At 37.2% G+C, this 23,714-nt stretch overlaps 1 protein-coding gene across 1 annotated transcript in view; it reads right to left on the reverse strand.

Moving 5' to 3' along the window:
* Positions 1-3,022: 3,022 nt before the first annotated feature.
* snta1 (syntrophin, alpha 1) overlaps positions 3,023-23,714 on the reverse strand; it is a 55,084-nt gene continuing 34,392 nt past the window's right edge. Inside the window, exons 3-8 of the mRNA XM_038303096.1 lie at positions 11,638-11,833; positions 11,183-11,372; positions 7,955-8,085; positions 7,131-7,327; positions 6,420-6,607; positions 3,023-4,184 (exon numbers count right to left, since the gene is read on the reverse strand). Coding sequence (XP_038159024.1) covers positions 4,092-4,184; positions 6,420-6,607; positions 7,131-7,327; positions 7,955-8,085; positions 11,183-11,372; positions 11,638-11,833 — 995 coding nt within the window. The 3' untranslated portion in view covers positions 3,023-4,091. The remainder of the gene's footprint in view (positions 4,185-6,419; positions 6,608-7,130; positions 7,328-7,954; positions 8,086-11,182; positions 11,373-11,637; positions 11,834-23,714) is intronic.

Consider the following 23,714-nt stretch of genomic DNA (forward strand, 5'->3'; position numbering starts at 1 on the left):
TTGTATATTAGCTGGGTGACCTTCTGATTCACATCATGTGTTTCTAATATAGGCACATTTGGCTCCATGGCGTCCTCACTTGTGTGACATTATAGGGAAATCAAAACAAAGTAAGAATTGTAGATTCCCATAAGCCCGATTGGTCCAATGTCCAGATGTATGGAGGTTCCTCATTAATCATGTTCAGGAAATGAAACACATCAAAATGGGGATGCCCAGATATCATAGGGAGGGAGACTGGCTATGTGTTCCCAAGATGATAAATATGAAAAATAAACCCAGAACAAAAGTGAAAGAGATGTAAAAAAAAAAAAAAAAAAAAAAAAACTTAATTTGACTTAATGACTTAATTTTTATGATACACTGAGATTGGTATATTTTGATTATGCATATTTGTAATGAAATTCTCTAATTGGATCAAGTCAAAAAATAAAACAGCTAACACTAAATATCCATTATCAGAATTTATTCAATGACATCAATCAATATTTTCTAGTCTTTTATGGTTCAGCAGGGAAAGGTATTTCCTCAGACTTATGTAGAGATATGTGATATTGTTAGCTTTCCAAAATGCAACACAAAAGATCACAGCATGTGCGTTATTTCATGAGACATCCTCTCTCCTTCTCCTCCAATGAACGTCTTCTTCTGCTCCATTTTTTTTCTCCTCCTCATCTCCCTCCAAAGTGTCCTTCCACTCTTGTTAATCAAAATATATTCACACTGTCTCCTCCTTCCATACCAACTGGATCGGAGGGGCTGATTGCCAATTTCAACAGCAAAACCATAGTTCAATGAAAAAAAAAAGAAAGATGCCGTGAGGGTGAGTGCACCCTGTTGTTACTATAGTAACATTTCAACAAGAGGGTGGGGTGGAAATGAAAGAGGGGGTATGATTAAATATGAACAGTATATTGTGATTTGTTATCCAGCTCGTGTTGTTATTACTGGACTGTCCTGCTTGTATTTGCAGTTGAGGCACACACAGAAGGAAACAGGTTTTTTAAAAGCACACACAAAAGCTGACACAGCATCTGCTTCTCGCTGATAACACCGTTTAATGCCAATAAAAAGCAGATGAGAGCATAGTCTTTGTTTGCTCCTTTTTGCAATGGCTAGCAGCAGGACTAACTGTTCCAATTACCCACCCTGCTGACTTAAGCCTCAAATAATTATAATCATCCTCATCATCACTTTGCTCTGTCCATTCTACAAATCTATTCGAACCTTAATGAAAGTAAGAGACTACCAACTAGGACTATTAATAAAAACAGCATGCAGTACTGAATGAAGCATCACTGAAAAGAATACTGTTTCAGATTTTATCAAGTAAAACCTGGTTTTATGGTGCCTTGAAAATGTATCAACACCCTCTAGCACACCAAAATATAGAACACCATGTTTTTGTTAAGGCTTTTAGGTAATAGACAAACACATGGTAGGCCTACTGCACGGCTGTAGAGTGGAACAAAAAATATACTATGCTTAGATTTTTTGATGTTCATTGGCACTCACATGGAAATACAAGGATGGCAAGAGCGTAGGGAACTAAAAGGTTTTAAAAAAACAACTGAGGAGCCAAGAATGGACAGTTGACAGCAGGCTCTGATATGGAGAGATTGTATAAAGGATTATTTATAATAAGGAGTTTGAATATGATTGCTATAAAACGTAAATCAATGGCCAGATGAAAAAATAGTTGTTGAGAGACCAAGATGCAATTGTAGTGAGGTAAAAAACTAAGACAAGTAACCTAATGCTCAAACATGCAAAGCAAGAACCAACTTGTTTCAAATATCACTTCTTTAGTGAGTACATCTGGGTGTAATTTCCTATCAGTATGAATAGCTCTTCTGGGAAGGTAAAGAGGTTTTTTGTAAGAACCTTTGTGAAGAAACTGATTTATGAAGACCAGGATAAGCATCAGAGAGGTTTGTGATGTAGCTGTGAACAAGTCTAGAGAAGAGAGAGGGCATATTCAATAATCCAAAGGTTTGAGTATATCACCGTTTAAGCTGTTATAAAAAAAAAAATAAAGAGAATTGTACAACAGTAAACCTGACAAGAAGAAAATCATTCATTAGAGTAGCATTCAATAGGTACAGTACATGGTTAGTCTAGATGAACTGCAGTGAACTACAGCTCAGTTGAAGGAATGTCTTAACAAGATAACTCTAGATTGTTGACTCAATGGGTCTATCCTCTATGGAGTGTCAAGAATACCAATCCTGAAAAAGGACCTTTAAGTCCCATTAATAGTTTGCAACACTGCAGGAGCCACAGCAAACATAAGAAAGAAGGTACTTCTGTTTGATGACACCAAATAAGCAACTTTCTTGGCCTAAACGCAATTCTAGGAATCTCAATCTGCAAAATGATCCTTTATTATGACTACAAACAGGAACATGATCTCACCCAAAAAACTGAAATGTTAAAATTCTTTAATAGAGCTTTCTTATATGTAAAAACAAACTGCAGAAACGTGGGAATTGTAAGAAATTGTTAAGCTTTATTTTGAAATCTTATGAAATCTAAAAGGACAAGCTGGTGACAGTACGCCCCACACTGTAACGCCAACACTGCTGTAACACTACACATCAGCCTGAATCCACCATCCCCATAGTGACACATGGTGGTAGAAACATTAGTGCTCCTTTTAAGATGATGGGAAAACCAAATGAGCAACTTGCACCTAGATTCTGAGAGAAACTCTGGTTTAGGCTGCAAAAGACTTAAGACATTGTGGAGAGTCACATTACAGCAAGATAATGTCCTTTAACATATAGGGTACAATGGAAAGGTTTGAATCAAAACATACTAATGAATTGGAACGGCCAAGTCATAGGCCTGACCAAAATCTAACGTCATCAGAAAGAACAAATTTATGTTCCAAGATTGTCCCAATCTTATTCATTTAGCCAGAGCAAAAAAGAAAACAAGAAAACAAATGGTCAAAGATTTAACTAATGGAAGTATTTCAGTGTAGAGAGTCTTATGAATTACAGATAGTCAAATGAATCAGTAAAAGTTAACAAAGTTTATTACATGTTTATATACAAACAACCTTGCAAGGCACACTTCCGTTTAAATAAGAATATACAATACATTTGTTTCTCAGACAAACAGGTTTTAGAACATATATTACTATATATGTGTTTAGTATTAAGATATGAGAGAAGGCCCCAAAACTACAAAAAGATGTTTAGTCAACTTAAACATAAAATAAAATAATCACACACTTTATGATGTATCTTTTTTATTTAAACTAACAAAATATAAATCATTTATGTAATGTAAAAGCTGTCTGCTGCATGTCAATGAAAATGTGGCAAATATGCCAAGTAAGCTCAGTTTATTCACCTACTGTAATAGAAGTTTCTATCTGTTCTATTTAAAACGGTCTCTATTTTTATAACTTAGGACCTAATAAAGATATGCTTTTTTCCAATGACAGGCCATAGTTTATAGTTAAAGTAGGGGAACCGAATTCAATAAATTCATAAATAACTCTGAGAGAACAGCATGACTCTGTTTAGTACAAGCTATTGATCCTGTTACAATCAGCCGCGTCAATCTGTCACTCTTCTGAAACTGAAAACTGTTTGTCCAACATCACTCACCACGTCCATGAAGCAGAGACTGAAAGTTGAAAAGACGTTTATGACAAAAGCCTGCTGTGACTCATAAAATCCAACTAAGAAAAAAAAATGGTTGCATTCAAGCTTAAAAACATTTAAATACAGCCTGTCACATTCTTACAGTTTCCCATCATAAAGTAGCCTGACCTACTTAGAAAACTTTGACAGATACAGACTAAATGATTACCAACTTCAATTATCTGTAAAAACATTTTTTTTATCTAACGACTACATATAAAAAAAAATGTCCATCAATGTTCCAGTTTTCTCTTCATTTATCCAAAGAGCCCAGAGAGATTCTGACCAAACACAGTAAGATTTAAAGGCAGAGGAAAGGCTGGAAAGGTGAGCTTATCACAAACACCTTTCTGGCCCTCATCTCGAAGGTCTTCACAGGCTGGTGTATTTATCACTAAATATTCCTGTTTTGATGTTATGGATGGCCGGCCTTTATCATGCCAGGAGACCAAGTCGCTTGACCTTAGCAGACAGGAAAGAGTGGATGATGAACACTATGGTCTTTGGGCAGCAGCGAAGGTCCAGTTGCTGGTAGCAGAGAGAGACAAGTAATAAATCAGGATGTTTGTATATAGATTAGTCATTTCTAGGTTATTAAAAAATAGATTTAAACTACATATTTAACATTGAACTTGCAATATATGCCATCAAGCACAGAATGATCTATATACAGCACAAAAAAATACATTGTATAGATTTTTTTATGTACATTTAAATATATATTTATAAATATATTTCTAAAATATATATTTTGAATCATTGTCTGAATGAAACCCAGGTTACCAATGCATCCAACACCAGATTTTCCTTCAAAGCTTCCTAATAATAAAAGAAACAAGTCCACAGCCTCATAGATCCTCCACTATGCATTATAATACTAAAGAATAAATTCTATTTATTCATCAAGTGTTTTACTCCAGAAACATCTAAATGAATGTGTTTATGAACCAAAAGCTTAATTCAAGTCTCATTTGACTAAAGCACCGATTTCCTATAAAAAGGTGATGTGTTTAAGATAGCAGTACAGAAGAAGCTTTGTTCCTGGTAGGCCTCCAAAACAAAATGTTTGTATAAAGAGTAGATAGGCTCTCCTCGTTGTCATGGTAATGTCTGAAAGATTTTATGTTTTGAAACAATTTGGAGTGTGGGGCTGTTTTTTTCATTTGTTTGTCTATCCTTATTGTGGAAAACAAACTTAAATTCTTGCAAGTCCTTGTTGTATATAGTTAAAATATTTTTTTTCTAAACCAATCAGTACAAACAGATAGAAACTGAAAAGGCAGAACACCCAAACCTAAGCTGAGTGGCGTTGTGCATACGGTCCACTGCAGTGAGGACTGTACAGCCTTCTATATTGAAGAAACAAAACAACAACTAAATAAACCCATGGCACAGCATAGATGGGCCAGCCACTCTTGGCAAGGTTCTACTGTACATTTGCACTTCAAGAACAAAGGACACGCTTTTAAATGTCAAACTTTGCCAATTTTGGACAGAGAGGACAGATTGTTTCAAAGAGGGATGAAGTAAGCCATCTTCCAAAGGGGGAGGGTTGAGGTTTCAACATCCAAGCATTTACATTTCAGTCATGGAACTAACTCCAAAGAAATTACATGATGACACACATGATTCAAAAGGCCCATCACATAGCTAGTGCACAACAAAAGACTTTAACAATCCAGGAGAATAAGGGGTGACTATTTGATCTGCATGTGACTTGGGAGGATGGACCTCCATGCTGCTTAAATACATCAGCACTCCAACTACAGTTTGGTGTGGTATGACCAGAGAGAATTAACAAAGACTCCTTAATAAGTGTCAAAACGTCTTCAGACAAAAAAGCTGAGCAAAAGTCAAGTTCTTTGCTAATTTAAGCCTATTTTGTGATTATGGACATACATTGGTATGCATTATTTAAGGTCAAAGAAGGTTGCAGAGAAGGTGACAGATGTAAAAAATATTCAGAACATAATATTGCAATAAATCTCAGAGCAGTTCCTTCCTGGACTAATTTCTGTCTGACATGGGGTAGCTGAAGAAGTCAGCTTTTCCATGTTTTATCATTAACAGTATATTTACTTTTTTTATTTGAACTTTTTCAATTTTTTTTCTGCTTCACCTTAAGATATATACATGTGAACATAATTATAAATATTTATCTTTACTATTATTGTTATTATTTTAACTTATCATCAATATTACCTTTGACTTCAGTGCTATGAACTTCATCTTGCTCTCAGGCCCACTGCAAAACTGCCACTAACACATGCAACATTCCTAATCTAAATAGGACAGTGCAAACAATTTAAGAATTTTCTATACGCACTCTTTGTAGATCACCGGCAACATTCCAACTAAATGCCCTTGCAACATTTTTTTCCTTTTCCTTCCACGAGCATTTAAAGCATATTTGCAATCCTTAAAATTAAAGTTGTAGCCCTGCTGATAACATACCAAAGCCTGTTTTTTTTTTTTTCTTCTGACAAATATTTTTTTTTTATTCCAGATAACTGTTAACAACCGTTTTCTGTCTGTATGTTTCCCAGAAACCATGTTGCCTCCCTGCACACAGAAGGGCACCCATATTACACTCCCAGCAATCCGTTTGATATGCACAACTTTCACATGACTGTGTTAATCAATTCAGTATATTGCCCCCAATCACAGTCCCACTTTCAAGTTTGGTACATTCAATATATCCTCTTACATACAGAACATTTTTCGGTTCTAATTCTCCAATAAAACCTATAAAGTGTTGCTCACAATTTCAGCCTCAGGGCCACCAAAGTCGAGGAACATCATACGGACTCCATCATCTGAGGACATTCGTAGGCGCTCGAAAGGCTGCTGGAAGAGAATATTTTTCCTGACACCCATTTCCTCTGTGAATAGCGTGAAGCCGTCATCGATGTGCACTCCCAGAATACACTCCTTTCCATTCCAGCTGCAGGCTGCAAACACACAAAAGGTAGTTTGAAAGCTGAGGGAATGTTATTACTGGCCACTAAATCAAATCTTTCCTGCAGTTTCCAAAGATACCTTATTGTGCCGAGAGGACAAAAGGAGGATTAGATTTCTTTGTTCCCATGAAATCACAATTATTTTTGACATTCTATTTAATGTAAACATTATTTTACATATGAATCTTTAGGTGTTCTGTAGCACCTCAGATTACCAGCAGAGGGCAGTGCAATAATATCACTCTATCTGATGATGGAACATTATGTGCTGAGTGTGCTTATGTTCAACTAGTAGGCCAAAACCCCCAAACAGCCTTTGACCTCATTACTCAGGATGCTTTATATAAAAATAAAATAAATAAATTAAAAAGAATATTGATGTAATAATGTAAGAGTTCAATTTATGAATTTCAAACTTCTAGCAGTTTAACATTTAAACTTGATAAAAGATCTTTTTCTACTAAGCAATAAAAAAAACAGATATTTTAAATAGTTGTAATTTGGATCTTTTTACCTGCTGTAACCTCCTTGATGAGTTCTGCAGCATTGTGGCAACCCTCTACAAGCAGATGAGTCCATATGGACAGTTCTTTAGCAGAGTCCACTCTGAACACGTGAGTCTCTACGCCCTGCTTGGTGCCTGAACGCAGTCCGAACGACAGCTCAGAGTCCAAAAGAGGGGAGCTTTTTCCAGGACCAGAGTGGACCAATCTTTTGGGGAGAAAGAAGGAAACTGTGGTTGAATAGATTATAATTAGGAATTATAGGATAGACTGTGGCTAAGGGAGAAACTGCTACCTATGAGTAAAAAGAGGTGTGGAATACACAGGGGGGATAAAATGGAAAATATACATAACTCAAAAGTTCTGCTAACAGTAATGTTTTCCAACTATGAATGACGCAAAATGTTGAGCAGTTGAGTTACGGAAAGTTTGAGCAGGAGCTTTCAAGTCAGAGGAAAAACATGAGTTGATCAGGGAGGGGTATACATTTGGTAGGCTTATATAAGAAAATATGTGTCTATTTAAAAAGTAATTATTCTATGGGGCGCCTACTCGGAGGTCAAAACATTTTGCCACATGAATCAAAAAGTATTAAGTTACCATAAAAATAGATTTTTAAACACAAATCACAGAAAATAATTTGTGTTTTTTTTCCTCCCAGCTTAAAAGTAAATGAAAAAAAACATATTTTAATGAAACAAGCAAAGCAACCAGATTTTGATGGAAAAAGATCTGTGAGGTTACACAGAAAATTTTTTCAAATGTCCAAAATAAGCCCCGGGATGTAATTTGGACACATCTGATGTAGAGCAATGTGTCTTCAAAGATCTCTAACCTGGTTGTGATGAGGCTATGACTCTTGGTGGCGTTCCTCAGGCTATCTTTGCTTTCAGGGAAGGAGGAATAAAGAAGAAGGTCCTTCTCTGTCAACACTGCGAGGACAGGTTTCTCTGGACCCTGCGACATCTGCACAAACAGACAGTTGTATTACTGTGAAATAAAATTTTAAAAAGTTACATCAGGTTGGGTTTACCATTTCTATTGTTTTCTAAGAAACCATCCCCTGATGTGTTTGGTTTTTGTTTGAGACTAGGTTGTGCTCACAGATCATGCTTCTCCAGCTCTAAAGCATCTGAAGCGCCTTTATAGGACAGAGCCCATATATGAATCATATGGACCACCTTAAACCATGGCTTTAATCTGTGTTCTTCTGAATAGTTACGTTTGTTGTCCTATCCCTACAATTAAGTCCAGTCATTCTGCCAATTAAAGGAGAATTCCGGTTTTTAACACTTTTAGCCCATTTTCTGTAGTGTCCAGGATGAAATTGAATGATCGACACCAAAATTTTGACAATTGGTCCTGTGTCTGCTTTTTGGCTCATTTAGAATCAACCCCTGGCTGCTTCAGAATGGCTTTCATAGTGCATGTCCAATAATGTCCTTAAAACAACCTTAAACGTTCTTTTTTTTAAATATGCTACTCACCGGGTCGTCAGCGCTGTTCAATGACGTTCCAAAAAAAGTTTCGTAAAGAAAAAACATTCCTGTAGTGTTTTATTTAGCATTTTATAAATCCCATTGAGTTCTGTTGGAATAGTCAATATTCCCCTGCCACCGGAAACGGAAATGGGGCCTGTTTACACAGTTGTAGTCTTTTCGCTTCACTCTGTGTACTCCGACGTCGAGAATCAAGAATCCACCTTTCGTATTCCATTTTCAGAGTTTTTTAAAGTGTTTAACAGAGACGTTAGAACCTCGACGTCGGAGTACACAGAGTGAAGCGAAAAGACTACAACTGTGTAAACAGGCCCCATTTCCGTTTCCGGTGGCAGCGGAATATTGACTATTCCAACAGAACTCAATGGGATTTACAAAATGCTAAATAAAACACTACAGGAACGTTTTTTCTTTACGAAACTTTTTTTGGAACGTCATTGAACAGCGCTGGTGACCCGGTGAGTAGCATATTTTAAAAAAAGAAAGTTTAAGGTTGTTTTAAGGACATTATTGGACATGCACTATGGAAGCCGTTCTGAAGCAGCCAGGGGTGGATTCTAAATGAGCCAAAAAGCAGAGACAGGACCAGTTGTCAAAATTTTGGTGTCGATCATTCGATTTCATCCTGGACACTACAGAAAATGGGCTAAAAGTGTTAAAAACCGGAATTCTCCTTTAAATAAATTGTATCTTCTTGAGATTTCTACCTCATTTAATTAACCACCACTCAATCTTATGAAACAGTATCTCTAATTTAAAAACCTTACATTTGCCTGCCTACAATAAAGTGCATTGGTACTGTGTCCCTACAAACGTAAAAACTTTTGCAGACCATCTACAAATCTTCTATTATGTTGATCCAAACAGAACTTATCCTAATATCCTTAAAATGATTCTCTCTTGATGCAATAACTAATCTCCTGACCAATTCTTCAAAGGAATCTATATCTTCTAAAATATTAGAACAGTTGTTCTAGTTTTCATTTAATCCCTCACTAATACAAAAGTTATCTACTGTGATATTTTAAATTTGTGTCAGAAAAGAAAAATTTAAAAGCAGTCAACTGTCTGCCAGAGAATGAAAACAACATTTAATTATGCAGTGAAAGAGTTGAGGAAAACGGATTGAGCTAAATCCAGTGCAATCCTGGATAAATAATGATTACAAACTGCAAAAGATGCAAGTACAAATCAGGTGGAAATCTGAACTCAAAAATGTAGTGGAGGATTTTCATGAATTCTTTCAACGGCAAACGCCCTCTCCACCTTAAAAAAAAACTGCACATGCACAACTCTGAACCCACTCCCGAGAGTGAACGTCCATTAAACGAGCGCAAGAGCATGCATGAGCCCATTTCTTCTCTTGCATCCTCTGCTTAAATGTTGCTGTTCTCATAGCTCCTACAAGCTTACAGTGCCCGAATGTCCATCCTAACCCCTAAATCCCTCACTATATAGAGCGGGGAATATAGTGGACTTTATAGTGAACTTACCGTTCGGACAGATACTACTTTTTGCTCCCTGTTGGTCACGTAATTCCTCACCACTGTGCCTGTACCATCTTTGTTATTAGTCACCACTGTTGGGTAGTGACAGCCTATGGTGACAGCAGGCTGCTCGGACAGCAAATCACATAACGCTTTGAGAAGAGAGCTCTCCGCATAAAGTATTCCAGGATATATCTGCCTCTTCTGAGGCCTTTTTCTTCTCATACACTTCATAGACACTTTTTCTCTTACAACCCTCGGCCCTTTTCAAAGGCAAGCTTCAATGACTTTCAGGAAACGTAGCTTACCACACATATGCCTTTAAGTGCGCATGCCCAGAAAAGATAGCTAACAGGACAAGCACGTAGGACGGAATTACGTAAACATATCAGCAGAATGATTGACAATAAGTTGGACCACTTATTTTTATGACCCACCTGCAAAAAGAACATTCTCTGCTATACCTTTAAATCCTGTTAAGACTAAGATTTAAAAATCTGTGTTCACAGATACCCTCCATCCACTCTGACTGAACTAAGCTATTGAGGGAAACAATACAGCCAAACCTTCAGCCTGTAGATGTGAAAAGCTGGTAGAGAGATTCCCCTGTCAGCAGTCAAATATGGTTCTACAAAGTATCAACCAAGCAAGATTGGATATGAATGCTCATCACTCTTCAGATTTCTAGACTTAAAAGACGAAAAAACCATGCACTCTTTTTATTCTAAGAATCCTGAACTACTTTGTGGTGTAATATTTGTTCTTGTAAGCAAATATGAATAGGCTGAATGGCAAATAAAACTCTTAAGGCAATGTATTAACAAACTCTTTGACCAACATTACAGTTTTCATTTGTAAATGCTGTTTCCAGAACATAAGTTAACCCTTGAAGTCTTTTTTTTTTTTTGCAAACTCGCTCAAACCTCCATATAGAGAAGCACAGTACACAACTGAATACAAAAGCTGGAAAGAAGGTAAGAAGGGTAAATGCCAACAAAAGATGAAAATTAAATAATTAAAAGAATAGAAAATGTGATTTATTCTCTGATTCCCCTGTACATTGATATCCTTCAATACCTGCTCTGTAAGCCAGCCCAAATGTTTGACGTCCATGCCAGGATGCATGCTCTTCATCTCCTCCTTCACTTGTGGTAAAAGGGCGGCAGCAGCACTTTGGATAGCATTGTACCACGACTGAGCCATGGCTGGGTCCTTTGCCCGCAGGAACATTGAGTTCTTTCTGTTGGATGAAATCACCTCAAAATACCTGGCAAGAAGTGTGATAAAAGGAGGGGAGGGAGGAAATAAGATGGAAAAAGTGGGCTGCTTAAAAAAACAAGAAAAACCTCAAAAAGGGCAAAGCTTGAGGCTACATAGAAAGTTTCGCATATTAAAGAGAATATCAAAGTAGGATATAAAAAAATCCCTTTTTGAATAATCTTTCAAAGCCATTTTGTAACTTGTCAGTGATTCTGTGAGATATATTAACTGAATTAAACATGAAAAGTGTAGGACGTTTAACATGGTGGTACCTGTTCTCTGTGTCTGGGGGGCACTGTTTCCGTGACACCTGACACATCTTCACTGGGATGCTGCAAGGCTCTTTTACCTCGGTGGGGGAGACCTCAGTGCCCCTCTGAGGTGTAGAAGGGGGGGAGTCCCACGGGAGGTTTGCCCCAGGGGAACCAGAGCTTTTAAAAAATGCAGACATCTCCTTGATGTACTTCACTATAAAAGAGCAGAAAAAGGGAGAATTAGATACTAAACAAGATGAAGCATGATAAGAAGAAGAGAGTCTTTTTTCAACATGGAGCCTTCAACTGTGATATGAGAAAGGTGCTGAATATGTGAGCTGTCTTAAATTGTGCCCTAACCCGTCTCTAACAACTCGAATACAGAACATGGCAGCCCCTTTAATGAAAGCAACTTGAACACGAAGAATACAATATTGCAAATTAGGTATGATTTTAATAATTTTTTCAGCTTCTTACTGAAAATGGTGAATCCTTGAGTACCAGTTGGAGGATAAAGTGGATGTGTCATGGTCTTGGTTCTGTTTAAGTTTTCTTTTGGTTGGTTTAATTTTCATTTTGTGTTGTTTTTGGTTTTATTTGAGTTTGTATGTATTTCTTGTTTACCCTCTGTTGCCCTCTTGTGTCAGTCTCCTTCTCCGAGCTCCCTTCTAGATTCCTCTGTCCACACCTGTTCCTCATCTGCTAATTAGTCCTCCCATTGTTTCTGTCCCATAAATACACCTCCTGTTCAGTTACTCTTTTCTGGTTTCTTGTAGTTTCTTCGCTCTGGATGTGTGTTTTTCCTAACCTCTTTTAGCTTTTGGTTTTCTGTATTTTGTTATTAGGGGATTTTTGTCATGATAGTGAGATGAAGCCTCATGAGGCATTAAACCGTTTGGGCTAATTGCTTCAACGATCCCCACAGTTCGTGAGGCTCCATGTGAACATGTTACCACCTACTGGTGAAGAACATAACTACAGTCAGTAATAAAATCAGATTTTTGATTGTTTTGCAGTTGTTTTTCTTGTTTTTTTTCCTTTTAAGTCCCTCTGAAATTGTTAATGATTGGTGTGTATAATAAAATGTTTTTCAAGTTTTGTTTGTGTAAAATGTCTTAGAAGAGAAAAATCCTTTAGGGTACACTGTTTTTCTGCCATTTTAGTGAAATAAGCTCAAGCAGACAGTAAAAGTGTTTGCAAATTGGACAAAGATATGCAAAATGAAGGATGTGAGTTATTTTTATTCAAACATAATAGTTTTTCCACAGTTTTTTGTTTAAATCGGGTGAGAAGTTTGTGTTGAATCAATCTTTTGGTTAAACGAACTAATCTAATTTGGCAGTGTGCTACACAATCTATATTTGTACAAGGGCAAACCATACAAATTAGTCACATTAGCCAAAATACTTGTTATTTATTATCGCAACTTTCAAAAGTCTAAGGAAGGTTTCGAAACAACAACCTCCGGAGTAGAAGTTCATGTCTTACAGATGATGCTACTGATAGCTGCTCACCAGAAAGCAATACTATTTAAGACTAATATTACTAAGATTGTTGCTCAGATTTTACATTGTTTAATCTAACAAAAATAGTTTTAACCAAATAGATTGGTTGTTTTTCCAACCAATTTATTCTTAGAATACATCCAAACTCTATCCAACTGACTGCAACTGTTCTACAAACTCCCACATCATGACTGAGTAGTGAGGCTGCTATGCCTGTCGAAGTTCTTGCGCGGGCTAAACCACTTCCTGAAGTGTTCACGTGGTATCACGGTAGAGAGGCTTCGGACATCATCAATTTTGGCCCATTCCCTAAATGAATCATGCCTCAAAACGTGCTTTGCGCTACTCGACACATGCCTCGAAGCCTCGCCTCATCACTAGATTTTTTTTTTTTCAGTTGCCACCCTTTTGAATTATTAAATTCAAAAGGGTGGCATTATTACATTATTATTAAATCTGCAAGGAACCAGTTCAGCATCCGTCTCTGCATTTGGAGCCTCCAAAACCTCCACTCACCTGACAGGATGTAACCAACTTTAGTTTTTCACTAACATTAAACTATGGGTGACTGAGGCCAGCTGGGTCATTTGGGGAAGTCATGGACCAAGTAAAGGGCAGCAACAACAAGGGTCTCAAAACGTTACTGCCAATACAAGAAAACCAAACCAAAGAAAACCATGACAGTCACAGGGGGAAAAAAACATGGACCCATTTACCCTACATGGAGCTGAGAATAAGTTTTTGCTTTTTTCAACTTAAATACTTTGTATAAGAAAACTGAATTTAACAACAAACAACCTGAATAAATACAAAAAGCAGTTTTTAAAAGACAATTTAAATAATTTCTAAGTCATGTCCTAAATAAAAACAACCCCCTTAAAACTTGTCCCACTATTTGCAGCTATTGCTGTTTGAAATGACTGGCAATAGTTTTTTAAATATGCCGGTGGATTGGTCATCTAGAGTTGCCACATTAGGATGACATTCTCCCACATAATTTGCCGATAGATAAAGTGAAGCAGCAAAGCCCGCAGACCAACACCATCATTCCAATATTTAAGTCGGAAAGATGTTCTTTTTTGTGAAACGCTCCTTCTGAAAAGCCCCTCCATTGCCTCATTAGCCTGCATATTTCCCCCATAGTCTTGGTGATTCTCCAGATGTCGTTTTTTTTATCAAATGTGAGAAAAGTTTTGATGCAAAAAGCTGCTTTATATTCGACCAGCTGTAGCTTTGACCTTGGAAGTCTCCCGTGTCGTGGATGACACTTTTGGCCACTTCATTGTTAAATCATGTCAAATAACTGTGACTGAGGCAACAGCAATGGTTTGCAGGATTTCTGATGCTTTTGGTTCTCCTGGTGTAATAATCGTAAGGCCACTACCTTTTCAGACCAACAGATGTCAGTGACTTTGTTTCTCATTTATTCTTTAGTTTCCTTCTATGAGGCAATGATGTATTGCTTTTTATTATCAACATACTCTTAAGTGATTCCTTAATTATACAGACCTGGTAGTATTCATGTATAAGTATTATACAAATTAACAAATTAATAGACATTGCAGGGAATTACTTTTCAAATAAAGGGACAATTGGGATTGGATAGCTTTTTTCTCTAAAACTACATTTCTGTGTATACTTGGGTTATCTTGGCCTAATATCAAAGCCCATTTTTATATATTTGATTGAATTTTTTATAAAAAATAAAAACAAGAAATTAGTAATATTTGCTTAAAGTGCATGGTGGAACGCTTCTATTCATTTGTCTTCATTCTTGCGTCTTGTTGCTTGTATTCAACAGCTGAACAATCAATTAACCTTTGAGAACAGACACAGCTCATTATTGACTTAACCTGATTTATCTTACAAGGTCCACACCACAACAGTGGGAGTTTGATGGTTCAGTCAAAGAGAAGAGAGCATGGAGAGAGGTTCAGGGACTTCTGAGTAGGAACACTACCTTAGTCTACAAATGACATGGTAAAACGTAGGACCCCTTGTAAAGGTGTTAAATAAGATTAAAGCTAACCTAAATGTGTCTTCTTCTTAAGATACTTTTTGTGACCATCCAAAATAAGTCTGTTGTGATTAAGCCTGATATACAGTACATTAAATGCAGCTAGAGGAGTCAAGTAACAAATGCGAAACACTTTGTTTCCTTACTTACTTATGATTTTTGCCAATCTATACTTTACTGGAGTAATTATTTTTTAGACAACTTTTAACTTCTTCTCCTTACATTTTTTTTTTTTTGAAATTATCTCTACTTTCTACTCCTTGCAAAAAGGAACATTTTCAAAATAACTTGTTATTTAAATAACTTATCCAGACAATTTCCTTTCTGGAACTTGTTGTTTACCACAAACCAAAATAAATCGTTTTTCAAGATGATGCAGAGTTAAATTTAATACTGTTGTTGTTAGTTATAAAACAAGGTAAATTAAGTATAAGACAGTTATCATCCAGAATTGTAGAAAAATTTTAAAGCATCTGTCCTTAACATTTCTCCCTGCATTACTTTTATTTTTATACTTTAAGTAGTTTTTAAAATGATACTTTTACACTTTTACTTGAGTAAAAAGCTTAACTGTATATTATAACTTCTACAAAAGGAAGGATGATAGTATTTGCTCTTTTATGAAGAAGAGAACAGGGTCAAAGACAGATGAAAAGGCAGAGTGGGATGAAATGAGGCAATAAAACGTTACATGAAGGTGAACAAAAATGGTTTGTAATAAAAATAACAGATAAGAAAAACTAATCTAAAGATGAATTGTATACAAAAGCAGATTTGGTAGGGAAAGAAAAGCAGTATTGATACAGTTAGGATGAGTGGATGATGGCCAGGAGGGTGGGGTAAAGAGCAGAAGATAAAATGTGCTACACTGGTGAGCCGATAGTAAGAGGCTTGCCGTGTGATTAGAGGGGCAGCACAGGGTGGCCTTGCTCCTTCACCAAAGCCCCTTTTAGGTCAGTGCTTGATTAGACCTACAATCAGCCTTCCCTTTATGGATTATCTTTACATCCTGATGATGCAAATATATTACTGTACATCAGGGTCTATGTGAGCATTCAGACAATGCAATCTGCCAACCTGTCACACCGTCATCCCTCAAATTCATTACGGTTCTCTGAGTACCTCCTAAGCTGGATCAGAGGTATTATGCCAGTGAATCAAGTCTAACCTCCCTTCTGTCTGACCTTTCAGCTTATTCAGGAATTTCACTTCATTACGTTCATTGTTACCAATGTTGGACTCACGCTGTCTGGCCAATCTGATTATGTTTTTTGTGACATCCTTATGTCTATTTAAACTGATGACTCAATTCTGTGGAGGATCAAACAACTAAAGTAATGTCATGTTAGTTGTAGTGTCATCTGGGCCTTTAAAATCTTAGGACCATAAGCTAAAGAAATATTTTATATTAGTAATTGGACTATAACTGCTGTTGAAAAAATAAATAAAGGTAAAACTAATCCTTGCAAGCATGCAGAGTTTTATAATTAGGTACGATAAAATTCAGTTTTATAGAAATTATATATTTTTTTTCTGCAGTTAGTTCAATCACACACCCAAGTACATACACCTACACACCACCGCCACACTGGAGCTCCGGCTCAGCAGGCTGTGGTATGGGTTCAGCAATTGTAGCCTCTGCTGGAGTAAAAATAGCCCAAAGGACATGGTAAGTCAGAAGGTAAGGCTCTGGTTTCACTGGGGAAGTGTGAAGTGCTCTCCTTGCACAGTACAAGAGGCAAGTAGCCAGAGGGCAAGCAGAGGAGTCACGGCACTGGACAAGAAGAGAGAGAAGGATGCCTCTTATATCTAAATATAATGGCCCAGCAAAGAGTTAATCAGTTATCTCGTTAGTCAGTGTGCTGATTCCTTTTTTAGCAAAAACTATTTAGATTTTTTAGAAATCTACTATTAAAGTGCTGAAAGCCTGACTTCTTTTAAATCAAAGTTTGAAACCCATTTGTTTAGAACTCACTGAGTTAAACTGTTAACTAAGTTATCATTAGTTTAATTTTAACTGTTTTATTTGCTTAAAGGCACACTATGCAACATTTTTCAGTTAATTAATGTGTTCCATAACGTTTTGGATGATTAAATGAGTCATTTCAGGTTGAACAAAGGTATTCTCGGCCGCCCTGGTGGTCTGTGGGGGAAATACCGCACTTGCAATTGCAGGAGCACCGACCCGCACCCACAGGCTCAGAAGTCTCGCGAGAGTCGGTCTTGCTTTACGCGAGAACTGCTACACCCCCCAGTTAAAAGCATGCTCGTTGCTAGCACAGTGGCGATCTTTGTGCAGTGCTGCTTTCACACCGGACGCAGCAAAAGTAGCAAAGTAGTGCTGCTTCATTTTTACTGCTTGTACCAGTTAGTTCTGACGTGCAGCTGAAGCAGCTTTGCTGCTCTGGCTGCGCAGTGCAAAAGTGTGTCTGACGCGCGTTGGGCGGAGCTACTCTATCCTTTCTCTGCCTTGCAGCTATATTTGCTGTGATCAGTGGGAATAAAGTAGTTTTAATATGTTTTAAAGTGAAAAAATACACCTGAAAATGTAATCAGTGCCGTCAGTTCATTCAGATTATCACCCTGCCTTACAATATTTTTTCTGTCGGAGCCGCTCAGACCCCCACATACCAGCGGTGTGCCGACAGTAGGAATCCCTTCATCAGCAGCCTCTGGCAGGATCGCCTCCTCGCGGTTCACCGCGGCAGCTGGTAGGTGTTTTTCATCTAAATAATCTAAACTGCAGGCAGCAGGATAATAAAAGCGAACATATTCTGCCGGCAGATTTCTGCATTTTAAGTTAATTTAGGCATCAATAAACTGTTTAAAAGGAGTGATCATAGCGCTCTGATCATCAGCGCTGTCTCTCTCTCCCTGCCAGCTCCCAGATGAGCTTCTCTGATTGGTTGACGCGACGCGTCGAGCAGCAAAAATTTAATTTTTTTTCATCTCGAGCAGCAGCGCGTTTGCGGCGCGTCACGCGGGTCAGATGCTTAGTCATTCGTTGCGTTCGCCTGTCTGCTAAGCTCAAAACAACTGCGCCTGGCTTGACGGAGAAACCAGGAGAACAGCTGTGCATATTTACGACAGTGCACTTTTACTTTCGCCCTCTGGGGGAGCCTCGCTGGAAAATCAGCACCGGTTGCATAGTGTACCTTTAACTACCTGCGCCTATCATGTTTGTATCTTCACTTGCTTTTATTCTGTTTCTCTTTAATTCATGTAAAGCACTTTCAATTGTCTTTGTACTGACTTGTGCTACACAAATAAACCCTCCTTGCCTAGCTTATCATTATGAAGGGACTTAGATGTCTTTACTTGATCAGTTTGATTATTTCCTACCTATGATAAGCTTGCGCTTGTGCAGCAGAAAAAAATTGTTAGAAAGACTATTTTGGAAGAAACAATAATTCAATGTTAAAGGACCTGTATATCTGCTGATGACCCAAAAACTGAATCAAGAATCCTTACAAAATAAACAAAGGAATGAAAACATGATGATCTTGCTAAATGCGATTGGGATTCGATCTTTAATTAAATAATTTAGGGCAGGCATCCCTAGTTGTGCACAAAATAAACCTCTTTCCATTACCTCTAAAAAAGCACATGTAGCATTTCAATACAGATTTAAAAAGATAATTTTACTTTCTCAGTGCCTTATTTCCCTGTGGCTTTGGTCTTTCTACAGCAGAAGGACTTTTCCAAATGAACCATGCTAGTTAAAGACGCAAGCCTATGTACAGCAAGATATCCTGAAGTGCTTTGTTCCACAAGCAGTGGCAGGAAACGAAGAAGGTGAGCTTATTGATGACATTTAATTTGGGACAAAGGGATGTTATTGAAGGTTTTTGTGCTTCTTGCTACTTATGAAATTTGATCTTAAATATGTAGAGCAAAAGGGAGATATAGAGAGCTGCAGCAAACAGGCTTGCAGACACTTCAGTGTAAAGTGTTTATGAAGTAAACCAGGTTAATAGCATTGCTTCATTTAAAACCTCATTTTCTTGTAAAAAGCCAAAAGAAAAAAAACGTTTGACATCTAACATGAAATTTCACATTTATCTTTTCATTAGCTGTTGATCGGGGCCCCTCTTCCCTCCATAAAAGATATTTCATCCCAGCGCTGCGTGTCCCGTGCTCGTAACATCATAAATGACCCCTCACACCCCCACCATGAACTGTTCTCCCTGCTGCCCTCTGGGAAGAGGCTTCGAAAGCATCTGATGCTGGTCCAGCAGATTCCATAACACCTTCTTCCCCATTGCCATTAGACTGCTGAATTTTGAACAAAATGCAAAAAAATGCGCTGAATGTTGGAAAAACTATAAATCATCTCAGTCTTATGTTTACATTGATCACCATGTTTACATTTTATCACTGTTGCATTTTAAGAAATGGAAATGTCTTGAGAGCTGTACTGAATGAAATTTGGTTTTCTATACACTGTGTGTACAAAATGAAAATAAAGTTTGTCTAATTCTAAGATTTTATGTATCTAGCATAATTATATGCCCAGCATTTTATAGTGACACAATAAGGACTTAAAATCTTCAAAAAGATGGCAATAAGAGGAATAATTAAGTGAAAAAACTTTTTAAACAATCTTGCTTTCTTCATATTTAGAAGACTCTAAATAGTCTAAGACTTAGAGACTTGGACAGATTTATTTTGTCATTTTGTATACATGAATGTAAACAAAAAGACATTTCCTTAAGAACAGCTCTCAAGACAATTTCATTTTTTTTAGTACAACCTTGAAAACAGTAAAAAAATTATAAAAACAGTGACATAAACATATGACTGTATTTATTTATTTACAGTTCTAAAATTTCATTGATTTTTTTTAAACAATAAATATCCACATAATAACATAAATATCCATGTAGATCCTTGCCTCTTTTGTTAGAGATGCATTTTATGGAGAATATTGCATGCTTAATTTTTATGCGATTCATTAGGGGCACAGTTTTGAAATTTTAAGTTATGTTTAAGTTAGTTTATGAAAGTTAAATTATCATTAAAAACTAAAAACATATTTGCTGTACAGGATGCACTTTATGCCCCATGCCCTGTCTTTTTTGCCCAGTCTTCCCACTCACAGAATAATTCTATTATAGAAAAAAGAAACAAAATAATCTTTTCCACTAAAACCTATGGAGAATAACTGTCATGATCGGTACACGAATGTGACCCAATTATGCAGAACACCACGAGGCAGGAAACAGTTGAAAAGTTCACAGAGTTTATTGAATACAATTTCAGAGATAATGTGTTCAGGTTCTGGTCCTGGGAAAAACGGGTTCACCGGAGTCTGTGAGGAAGACAGTTTAGTTAGTTGGGTTCTTAGAGGACTGTCCTTAGATAGTTTCTGGTTTGTACCTTGAGGGTCCTTGAATAGCACTTGGAGAGGAAGGTTGTTGGAACTGGAGAGAGTCTGGTTAGCAGAGTCCGTTAGCTGCTTCAGCGTCTTGCTTCTAGGAAGGTAGCAGACCTTGACTTTGGGTTTCCAGCTCTTGGTCCAGAGCTGCATGTGAATCCAGAGGTAATCTTCAGGTTTGGCTCAGAGGGCAGGCTCGGCAGGTTAAGCTCTTCCTGAGCTTCGCAAGGGAAGATCAGGTTTTCCTGGAAAGACAGAGACAAGATTAGGATCCAGTCAGGACTCAGAGCAAACTAAGTTCTCAGAGGTTCTAGGTTTAGGTTCTAACCAACTGGCTCAACACTGCGGCGTTGAGGCAAGGTCTGAAGGCAGCTTAAGTAGTGGATCCTCTTGATGATGGTAATGAGCAGCAGCTGTGCAGGAGGCTCTGCTCAGGAGGATCCACGGCGGACTCTGCTGGAGAAAGGAGGTACTTCTCCAGCTTCCAACAATAACGAAGAGAGATGATTTTTCTGTCCTTGTTTGGATGTTGAGTGGTAAACAGACCCATAAAGAATAGTCCTTTCTCATAAAGATTCACTAAAAAGTTTTTCGAGACATAAAGTTCTGGCAAAAAAAAAAAAAAAGGGTTTTTAGAACATTCTGAATTCAACCTGGAGAGACTCACATGAAGAAAAGATGCAATTAGAAAGATTTTATGGACATGATTGAAATAAATTCTTTGGCGCTCTGACCCCGGCAGAAAGCTTTTATGCTGTAAGATGACTTGGTCAGATGAATACCTTAGGAGGAGGACTACAGCAGTGGTGTTGTTGGAATAAGCTGGAGGATGAATGGGACTCAGATAGTCTAGGAGTGAGGGAGGCAGAGGTGGGTAAAGGTTTTGCTGGTGCGCAGGAGAGCAGCTGGGCCAGGAGATTAATGAAGAGCGATTTGGAGCATGATTGGCTTTGGAGAGGGTGAGGTTCGCATGTCAATTGGTAGGAGCCTGGGGGGAGGTTTTTCAGCAGGTGGTCCATGTGAAGTTCATATGTCTTCCAAATTTGGCTTAAGATTCATAATGCTTAAATTATCCTCTTTTCACTATTTTCAGTTATATGATGTTTAAATAATATAAGGTAATTTTTGAGCCCTTCTTATCATTTTTTTTATACAGGAGCTCTCAGAAATTAAAAGTGGATTTGTAAAAATTCTATACACAAACTTTTAACTATAACACTAAAAGACCAGTGTTGATATCCATCTCAAGTATTAATGAGCTCTGTGCAGCTCTATACTCATATTATTCTAACATTATTCACTTAAAGAAAAAAATATTTCTAGTTTATATGCCTCAAACAAATGTTCAAAATAAAATAACGAAATCCAAAAAAGGCTTCAGTAGACAAATTCCTACTTATTAGGCATGTGTAGAGAGGGAGTATGAATCCAGTCAAAGAGCTTTGAAGTAAATGTCCTCTTGCATATGTTATTTTTCATGGAAATCAACTGCCTATTTGTTCCTGTGCCAGCATAAATATCTTTGGGACAGACAACTGGTTCTTGTTTGTGCACTGAAGTCATATAAGATTTATGTCATTCAAGATTTATCTCATTGCACCAGGCAAAACTCTGGAAAATAGAGTTGCTTATTAATGCCTCAAGTTGAAGAGGCCGCATATGAACTTTGAACACAACAACTTAAAGTTGTGGATACTTTTTAAAGCTTTCAGATTTCTAATAAATGAAAATTCTATATCTGTTATTCATTATTGTGAGAGTTTACCTCGACTGATTAAATCCTTATGTCCAAAATCCTTTGAGGTGATGAAATAAAGATTGAAAAATTTGACCAAAATTCCTAATTCTATGTATAGTCTTGAAAAAACAGACAGGCTTTAAACGGTTCTGTTAGATACTTCAGTTTATCTTATGCAAGTTTTAGAAAAAAACCTACAAATAAAAATAAAAAATGTTGAACATGCATGTATATTCGTTTCTGTGAAAGACCTGTCATATCACAGCAAAAATGTATCTCATTTAAATTAGGGTACTTTCTGCATGGAATAAGTTTTTCCCCATTCATGTGTGTATTTGACCAATCTACCGATTCCTCACACAGTCAATAAAGATGGTGATTCTCTACTGACCTTTGGAGTAAGTGAGCATGCAGTGTTAGATATGTTTGTATAGTGATAGGAATTCAGAGTGTAGCCTGCCTCCTTGCTAATAACAACCTGTACAAAACCCAGATTTATATTTTAAAGATGATAAACATAATTGCCATATTGTTAAAAAAAAAACACTTAATAGATAAGCAAATTTTTTTTTTTTACCAAAATCACATTGTCTACATTGAAAGTATTTATCAATATTGTCAGTTACTTTGTCACAAAGCAATAAATTCAATAAGTGTCAGTAAATGCGGACTTAAATCAACTTGCTGAAATTTGAATGTTTATATAATAAATGACTGTTTCTTTTTTTTTTACAACATGGGACTGACGAAACTACTTTTTTTTTTGTGGTCATAGTCTCTTCCAAAAAATTCATTACAAAATATCGTCCTAAAACCTGTTTTTTCACTGAAAACTTCCAGTTTAACAGCAAGTATGCTTTTGCTTTGAGCTGGTAGTATCTTAATACACAACAGGAACATGAAATAAATAGAGCGTTGAGCATTTCTAAAAACCTTTACAAAATGTCTGTTTTATGAGAAGGATTTTTTCTATGTAACTAAAAGATGTCAAAGATTGCATTGTCAAGCCTTATTTTAGCAATCAGTTGTAAATATTATATTCATATCAAAACAAATCGCATCAAGCACACCAACATCATAATAATGAGAGTGGCTGATGAATAAAAACACAGGAATCACAAGGAACTCTGAATCTAAAGCAGAGGGGAAACTTTGAATTCTAACAAGAACACAAACTAAAGCCCACCTGCCCCCACCCATCCTCACCACCTTCTACAGAAGCAACATAGAGAGCGTTCTGACCAGCTGTCTCACTGTGTGGTGTGGAGGCTGCAGCGTCTCAGACTGGCAGAAAGTAAGAAGAGTGGTGAGGACAGCAGAGAGACTCATCGGGGCTCCTCTTCCCTCCATTAAAGACATTTCATCCCAGCGCTGCGTGTCCTGAGCCCATAACATCATCCGTGACCCCTCACACCCCCACCATGGACTGTTCTCTCTGCTGCCCTCTGGGAGGAGGCT

The sequence above is a fragment of the Cyprinodon tularosa genome, unplaced genomic scaffold, assembly GCF_016077235.1.
Source record: "Cyprinodon tularosa strain WSP-4 unplaced genomic scaffold, ASM1607723v1 ctg10, whole genome shotgun sequence".
NCBI classification, from domain to species: domain Eukaryota; kingdom Metazoa; phylum Chordata; class Actinopteri; order Cyprinodontiformes; family Cyprinodontidae; genus Cyprinodon; species Cyprinodon tularosa.